General features: G+C 51.4%; 1 protein-coding gene across 2 annotated transcripts in view; it reads left to right on the top strand.

Moving 5' to 3' along the window:
* The first annotated feature begins 4,754 nt into the window (after positions 1 to 4,754).
* TOX2 (TOX high mobility group box family member 2) overlaps positions 4,755 to 9,013 on the top strand; it is a 130,562-nt gene continuing 126,303 nt past the window's right edge. Inside the window, exon 1 of one of the 2 annotated variants that reach the window (XM_032419856.1) lies at positions 4,755 to 4,853. In XM_032419856.1, coding sequence (XP_032275747.1) covers positions 4,755 to 4,853 — 99 coding nt within the window. Of the gene's footprint in view, positions 4,854 to 6,126; positions 6,192 to 9,013 lie in introns of those variants that run through there. The other variant, XM_032419858.1, reaches the window with a different exon arrangement.

Raw genomic sequence — 9,013 nt, 5'->3', positions numbered from 1 at the left:
AAAGAGAATAGAGTCAATTATGCCCAGATCCTTAAACTTCCTGGCGGGAAATGACAAATAACATTTCCATTTATGTTCCCTTGGCTAATGCAAGTCACACTGTCATACCTAACTTGAAGGGGAAGGGAAGTATGATTCTACCAAATACCCATAAGACTGAGACATAATATTAATGATGAGACCTAAGGACTTCCACAGTTGGGTATTTAGCTCCTTGGCCACAGGTGTATCTAGAGAGTTGGCCATTTTGATTTAAAGCCAGGACATTCCTCAGGTAAAGGGGCCATAGTTGGAGTAGGACTCATTTCTCTCTGGGATCCCATGGATAAGTGGACATGTCTTGTATTAACCATGTCTTTTCTGTATTTGATGCTTTGATATCTGGGATCCTGCAGACCCTGGAGGGACTGCCTCTACTAGAGTTAGCCAATTCTTAGAGATAGTAAACAGCTCTCCTGTGCATGTACTTTTAAATGTAAACCAACCAATCTGGAGCCCGTACCAGCAACCACCTCCTTTATTGAGCTCTCACACTCCAGGCCACTACCCACCTGCCCTTGTCACCCAGGGCCGGTACCAGACAATTAACATCAGTCCCTAGGCCTGGAGCCCACTGAAATTGTTTGAACTAGCCCATCCTAAATCTGCTTACCCCACCTCGTGTATTCTTTTCCACAGAAACCACAGTAAACACTTTTGCCCACACTTCTCCCCCCTCCCTCTGCCTCTGAACAATGCATATGCTTCTCTGTGTGCCCCACCCCACCCCACCTCCATGACATGGTGTGCCTCCTTCTCTTGGGAACTGTGAGTAACAAACTATCTTTTCGATGGCAATTGTCTCCTGATCTGTTTGCCTCACCATATCTAAATAATAAGACATATTAAGACATATCTATATTCTGATATCTCAGCTGTTTATGATATCAGAAGCTAAGAACTGGAAGATGTACAGGCTGATATTCTGGGTCCCCAAACTGAGTTGAGCCAGCTGGTCACTGGCTAAGACCTGAGACTCCCCTCTCACAGATTCTGTATGGAGTCAAGAGGAAGAGAGGAAGGCTCAAGTTCCACTCCTATCCTGAGGACAACAAATGAGGCTGGATATTTCTTTGGAAGTCATAAACTTCCTATCTTGTCAACTGCCAACATGAAAGGGTAAGTCCAAGCTTTGGGTCTGCATGGCTTCCTTGCAGGGCTCCCTGCTGGCCTTCCCAGAGACCTCCTTGGTGCCGACCCTCTCCTCAGGGAAGGGAGTGGACATAGGTAACCAGATTGGTTGGTTTACATTTAAAAGCACATCTATCTCATCTGTTGGAAAGAAGTAATAATGGCAGCCATCCTTGTCTCATTCCTGATCTCAGAAGGAAAGCTATCAGCATTTCACCATTAATTATAGTGCTTGCTATAGTTTTTTGTTTAATTTCATTATGTTGTTTTGTTGCTTTTTGTAGATACCTCTGCTGTGGGTTGGAGAGGTCAATCTTCACAGCAATCCTGTGGGTCAGGAAATAAGACTGCTGTGGCCATTTTGCAGATGAGAAGAATAAGGCCCAGAGAGGAATGCTCAACATCACAGTGTTAATAGCAGGACTCATTAGCAGTACATAAGCCTAGAAATCCCACCTGGAGCACTTCCCACTTCCCTTACTTCCACAGTCCTGGTCCCACTAACTCTGACCAGAGCTATATAACAACAGCCACCACAGTATGGAGGCCCATGTGCAATGGGTCAGCTTCAGGCAGTAGCAACACCAGCTATTATTACTTCTTTCCAACATTGTACTGGTAATACTAGCCAGTGCAACAAGGCAAGAAAAAGAAATAAAATGTATAAGGATTGAAAAAGAAAAACTAGAACTCTCATTTTTACAGATGAGATAGAATATGGTATATTTTTTAAAAAGCTAAATAATCTACAAATAAATTGTTAGAATGAGTGAGTTTGGCAATGTTGCTGAATACAAGGGCATTATAAGAAAATCTATATATGTTCCACATCTATATTGCCAAGTAACAAATCACCCCAAAACCTCATGGCTTAAAATCACAATAGCGTTGTATTATCTCTCATGGTTTCTGTACATTTTGGATTCAGGAAGGGATCAGCTAGGGTTTTTCCAGGGTTTTTCATATGGTTGTAGTCAAAGAGTAGATGGAACTGGAACAGTAGGGGGCTGATCCAACTGGGGACTGGTGAGTCATCTTACTCTTTTAGTCTCCGGGTCTTTGCGTATGGATTCTATGTGTAGGTTACTTCAGACTTCTTTAAAGCACAACAGCCTAGGACTTCTTACATAGTGACTTAAGATTCCAAAGACAAATGTCCAAAAGAGGGAGCCAGGCAGAAGTTGTATCAACTTTTATGACCTTGACTCAGAATCCATGTGTCATTTCCACCATATTTTATTTGTTAAAAACCATTCACTAAACCCATCCCTTTTATAGGGGAAAGTTATTAGACTTCACTCCATGTAAAAGTGAGGGAATTTGTTGACTTGTTTTAAAACTACTGCACTGTACTTACAACAAACAGGAAAAGAAAAAGCCATATAAAGAAACCATTTATAATAGCATCAAAGACTCAGGACTAAATCTAATAAAAGATGTGCAAAGGCTCTACATAGAAACTAAAAAAAAAAAAAAAAAAGTGAGGCACGTGGGTGGCTCAGTAGGTTAAGCGTCCAACTCTTGATTTCAGCTCAGGTCATGATCTCAGGGTCGTGAAATGGAGCCCTACATCAAGCTCCATGCTCAGTGGGGAGTCTGTTTGAGATTCTCTCTCTCTCCCTCTGCCCCTCCTCTCGGCCCTCTGTAAATAAATAAATAAATCTTAAAAAAAGAAAGAAAACTATAAAACATTGCTGAGAGAACTTTAAAATGAAAAAAATCTAAATTAATGAAGGGACATACCATGTTTATGGATAGCAAGACTTAATACTGAAAATGTCGATTTTACCCAAATTGATCTAAAGATTCAATGTGATAGCAATATAGCAATCAGAATCCCAGCAGGATTGTGTGTGTGTGTGTGTAAACAGACAAGCTGATTTTAAAAATGTCAGTGGAAGTGCAAATGTCAAGAATAGCCAAGACGGTCCTGAGGATAAAAGTGTGTAGACCTCTTCTATAGGGCACTTATTATAAAGCTACAGAAATTCAGACAGTATGATAATGGCACAAGGAGAGAAAAATAGGCTAATGGGACAGAGTCGAGAATTCAGAAACAATACACATATGGATGACTTGATTTATAACAAAGTTAACACTGCAGAGAAGTGGGGGGAAAGGTGATTTTTTCAATAAATAGTGCTGGGTCAGCTGGATGTCCAGATGGAAAAAAAAAGTAGAGGGGCCAATGGGAAATTCCTTCTGATGAGATATGGCAATGTATTTCTAGACACAATGACTGCTGAAATCCATTTGGAAGTTCTTTCCTTTCTGAGCAGTAATTTCCCTCTGTTGTTCCCAAACCTTTAGCAAAAGCCTGTTTCCCACACCAGTCTTGTATTAGTGGATCTTTATGGTCACAAATAGTGGGTCATAGCTCGAAGTCAGGACCAACAAAGCTCAAGTAGCAGTTGGGAGCTAAGTTCCAAGCTGGCTCCTGAGTGGGCAACAGACTCACTCCCTTTTCTCTGAATAGCATCATGTGTCCAGCTGCCATCTAACAATCCCATTCTGACCCACTTCTGCCTCCTCGCCTCCTGGCACTTCCCAGCCAGGCATCCCAGTGTGCCAGAGCCAGGAATCATAGGGCAGTGGTGCAGCAGTCAGTAGGGGTGAGGGAGTGGAGACTGCTAGTGTAGACAATTATGAGAAGGGGAGGAGCAACAGGCCAGCTGCCGCAGGTGATGTGAGGAGTTAGGGGCTCTTTTCCTGTGGGAGAAGGAGCCTGCTTCAGTCACCTTTCTGCTCCACCATGGGAGCCATCCCATTTCTGTTCTTCTCTGTCTCCAGGAGAACTTGGGGGTAGGGGTGGTGAGGGTAGATTCTGGACCCTCAGAACTTCAGTTTCTAGGCCCTTTCTATGGCCCTCTCTTGCCCTGTCGTTAAAGGGGGCAGGGTCCTCTGACTGCTCCCAGTTGTCTCAGACCTGGATCCTCTGGGGGCCGTGGGCCCACTCACTTGGAGCTTCATTACTGAAGTGACTGTCCTTGCCTCAGTTTCCTCATACGTAATGTGAGAGTTTAAGCTCAGCAACTCCCAGAGCCCCTCTCACAGTGATTCCGATCAGTGGGACAAGGAGGGAGGGCCTCCTAAGATCAGCCGCAGGCACTGGGCCGTGGTCCCCCCGGGCAAGGCAGCACCCATCTTCAAAAGTGTTCCCGTCACCGCCTTCCTCCCCCGCTTCCTAAATATTCAGGGTGGGCAGTGTCCCACTTCTGGGAAGGGGTGTCAAATGGGCTTCTCCTTCCCCTTGGTGGGGAAGGCGGGACGGGAAAGGGCCGTCTGGACAGGCGCGCACCCCTCCCGGACCCCCGGGGGTGCAGAGCCCGGCGAGGGACCCCGCGGCGGCCCGCCCCGAAGGAGGGGCCCGGTCTCCTGGGCCCGGGCCCCCGGCTCTCCGCGGCGCCGGAGGCCGGAACAATAGCGCGCGCGGGCGGGGCGGGGGCGGGGGCGGGGCGCTCCGCGGGGCCCCGCCCCCGGCCCGCCCCCCGCTCTCGCACACCCGCTCGCACACTGGCTCCCACCCGCCGCCCGCCCAGGCACTGCCCGCGGGAGCCGCCGCCGCCGCCGCCGCCGCGCCCGCCATGGACGTCCGCCTGTACCCCTCGGCACCCGCGGTGGGCGCGCGGCCCGGGGCCGAGCCGGCCGGCCTGGCGCACCTGGACTATTACCACTGCGGCAAGGTAGGCGGGGGCCGGGGGTGGGCGCGGAGGCGGGCGCGGCCTGCCCGCGCCTTCGGACCCCGCGCCGCGGCGGGAGCGTCCCAGGCTGGAGTGCGGGACAGGAGTCACCTGGCGGCTCGGGACGGGACACTCTCGGAGGCCTACGGGGGGAGGTGCCGGCGGTGCCAATGCGCGGGGACCCGCACGCATCAGCCCCGCCGACGGGCACATGCCACTCACATAGATATCCTCGCCGTTACACTCATGGCCTGAGTTATTCCGTTCACAGGCAGAAGTCACCTCGACAGTCACTCACACGATGACACAGTGACACGCTCGGCCACCTCCCCCTGACAACCCCACATTCATTCACAGGCTGACACATAGTGACCCACTGTCACACACATAGGCCGCCAAGCACCTACTTACACTGTCTTACCGTCCCACACAAGTCACCCTAACAGTCATTTATACACAATGACTTGCAGTCACTCGCCCACGTACACTGTCACATCGCCACATACAAGTCACCCATTCACACAGTACGATGCCTCACACTCCGTTACATGCCCCCCTCGCCTGTCACACCCAGTCGCAGCTGGGGACAGTCACACAAAGAAGTTGCTCCGACAGTCACACGCTCACACCCACCATCACTCACACGGGCGCACACTGTCACGCACGCACAGCCACCCATGTACGGTGAACCTGAGACACACTAATCGCCTGGCGGTCACACAGCCACACGCGGTCACACCCAGCCTCCGCGCCGCCCCAGCCCTCACCCTGGTCACCAACTCGCGCGTCGGGGCTTTAACTTCCCGGCGCCGACGCGCACTAATTGGCGGTTCACTAATTGGCCGTCACTGCCCGGCGGGGCCTGGGATTCCGAGTTGGCAATGGCCAATCGAGGCCTGTCCCCTCCCGGGAACGGTGAGCGGGCGTCCCTCCAGGCTGGGGCTGCAGTGAGGGTCACCCGCCCCCTCCCCCCACCCCAGTCTTTTCCGAGATCGCCGCCCCCAGCCTGGTCCCCGCTGCGCTGCCGCGGCGCGTCCTCCCGATGGAAGCTCGCGTGCCCGGCAGCCAGAACAGGGAGCGTCCGACCCCGGCTCCCCACGCCAGGGCCGGCCCGGGACGCTTAGGTGTAGCTGCACCGTCCGCGTCTGTTCCCTCGCTGGGGCAGGAACTTTCAAACTTAGTTAGCAAGCCAGACTGGGGGTGCATCCGGCGGTAGGCGCGTGGGTCCCGGGCCGGCCGGAGCCCAGCGCGGCTTTTCGTCACTCGGAGCCCGGATTGAACGGCGCGCGTGGGTTTCCCCGCGGCCCTGGCGCAGACGCGCGGGCTCCGTGGCGCTGCGTGGTGAGTGCGCGTCGGGTGGTTGGATGGGCGGCCCTCCGGGGTCTCAACCTCACCCCACCCACGGGCTTTACGAGAGCCCCTTGCTGTGTGGATGCTGCGGGAAGGGGGCGTCCGCGCGCGGAACGCGGGGCTTAGGGGCTGGGCCTCGCTGAATACGTCCTCAGGCCCTGGGGAGCGGCTTCTTGGGTCGCAGGGCAAAGCCCTCCGCAGTTCCCTCCGGGGTGGGGAGTGGGGTCCTGGGCCAGTAGAACCTGGGCTGCGTGGGGACGAGGTGGGCGGCAAGTGAGGTCTCGCAGCGGGTGGGTGTGATTATCTTTGTCCGGAGACCGGCAAAGTTAGAAGCTGAAGAGGGGGATGGTGTCCTGAGGAGAAGGCCGGTTCTCGGGCTCTTTCCGGTGTGATGGAGGGAAAATTGATTAAAAGTAGCAAGTGGAGTCTTGAGAGAGGAGAAGACCATTGGGTGCGGGGGCAGCAGGACTGTCTTCTGCCCTTAGCTTTATTTTTTAAAATATTAAGTTGGCAAGGTTCCAGCCTCTGGTTTGGGGACGTGCGTGGGGATCGGGGATTTGTGCCTCAAAGTCTGGATCGGTGGGTGGGTGGCCTTTAGCCCAGAGTGTTCCTTTTGCCGGTGGTGTTTCTGTAAACCCCTCCAGAGTGGGGTGGTCCCACATGTGGGCCTTCTGAGAGGGGGGGCACTCAGCTGAGGCCCCTGCTTTATTCTGATGCTCTGTAAAGCTCTGACTCAGCACCAAGAACTAGTGTGAAACCCGGCCAGGGAGGGACCCACTCAGGGAATGAGAAGCTGGTGATTTCTGGTTTCTGTCTGTGATCTAGAAACCCTGGCCCAGAGCCGAGAGTGTGTCCAGGTGGAGGAGGGTGGCAGCTGGGCCACCAAGGTAGGTGAGAGAGAGGTCTGACGTTGCACTTGGATGTGAGACCTGCTTCTCAACCTTCAGGCTTGTGGCAGGATGAGGCAGGGGAAGTCACTTGGCTCAGCTAGGGGTGGGTCAGATGCCTGTTGGTAGCAGATCCCAAGTGGGCAGTCATCTTTAGTGCTGGTGGTTGGGAGGTAGGGCACATTGTTACCAGGGTCTGATGGTGAGGACTGGGGAGGGAAATGCCCATGCTCCATTCTTACAACTGATCACTATCAGAACTGGAGCAGAAACTGAGGCCCAATGTGCAGCCATGACCACAGCCCAATTTATAGGGCTGCAGAACCCGGACACAGCCTGCACCCTGGGGGCTTGGTCCTTGCAGTCCACACAAGAGGCTTGCCCCCACAGGGACCTAGGCCTGAGAAACAAGGGCAAGCATTTGCCCAAGTGATGCCGGACAACTATGGGACAGTTGACCCGGAAGGGCCCTTGGCGACTGTTCCCTTGGTGACTGTCCCCTTAGTGATACTCTACACAGAGATTCCAGCCACTTTAAACCAAAGTCATGAGCAGTGGCTGTTCTTTTGGTATCTTTTGTTTGAGAAAATACATAATGGCAAAAGCTGCTATGGTTTCATTTTTGCTTTGAAATAGATGTTATTTTATTAATCACAATAATATTAACATGCATTTGAAAAATAGCTTACCAGATATGAGGCAGGCACATTACTCATTTCATGTAATGAGAGTGCTTAGTGAGCATAGGAGCTTGTGGCCCTGTGCCTCGCAGGATCTGTGGCCCCATGCTGGGGACCAGATCCTCTCCTTCTTCCTTGCTTCACAGAAGGGGAACCTGAGTCACAGAGTAGTGTACTCACAGATTACATAGCGTGTGAAGAGCAGAGTTGAGGCCTGAACCCAGGTTTTCTTGACTCCCAGCTTGACACTTATATGCCCTCCCCTCAAGTCTCTGTCACGGTTTAGGGGCTAGGGGGAGATTGTGACACTCTTCCTTGGGTATCTATGAAGTCCCTTCATTCTGACTTTGGCAAGGCACTTTACCAAGCTCAGGGCATTGCCTGCCCCCCCCCCCACACACTCACCTACGGCAGGCTAGTGTAAACTGGCCCTTGGAATTGGGCAAACGTGGGTTCAAATCTCCAGGTGTGGCTTTGTGATGTAGGGCAAATGATTTGTGGCTCATTTTTTACTGAGATATGATTGACATAAAATAAAATGCAAATTTCAAGTGCATAGTTCCATGAGTTTTGACAAATATAAACACCTGTGTAACCACCATCCCAATCCAGATTTTGCTCATTTTCCATACCCCAGAAAGTTCCCTCGTGCTCCTTTCCAGCCCACAGTCTCCATCGCTGCCTCTACAGGAGACGACTTATCTGATTTCTATTATCAATGCTTTATTTAAGTTCAGTTTCAGTGTACTAAGTATACTTAAGTTCTAGAATTTCATATGCAGCATATACATCTTTGCATCTGGTTTCATTTTGCTCAACATAGTATCAAGATTCATCTGTGTTGTGTGTGTATATATATAGTTCTGTTTTATTGCTGATGTTACATTGTATGGGTTTAGCTCAAGTAGTTTATCTGTTCACCTGCCAATGGATGTTTGGGTTTGTTTCCAGGCTGGGGCCATTATAAATAAAGCCTCTGTGAACATTTTTATACAAGTCTTTTTGTGAGAATTTGCATGTCTAATGAGCTCCCGGGTGATGCTGCCGGCGTGGTCCAGAGACCACACTTTGTGTAGCAGTGGTTTGGTTGTTTGTGTACAGGTTTCTGTGGGCTCCCAACACCTGGCACAGTGCCTGACCCAGAACTACTCAGGAAATATGTGCGTGGGTAAGTGATGCAACTCCCCACCCACACAGCTCTGGGCACAGCATCTTATATCTTGATGGGGATCAACACAAGCTCGGC

This window comes from Phoca vitulina, unplaced genomic scaffold, assembly GCF_004348235.1.
Source record: "Phoca vitulina isolate PV1807 unplaced genomic scaffold, GSC_HSeal_1.0 scaffold22, whole genome shotgun sequence".
In the NCBI taxonomy this organism is placed as follows: domain Eukaryota; kingdom Metazoa; phylum Chordata; class Mammalia; order Carnivora; family Phocidae; genus Phoca; species Phoca vitulina.
This window is presented reverse-complemented; position numbering and strand designations above follow the sequence as displayed.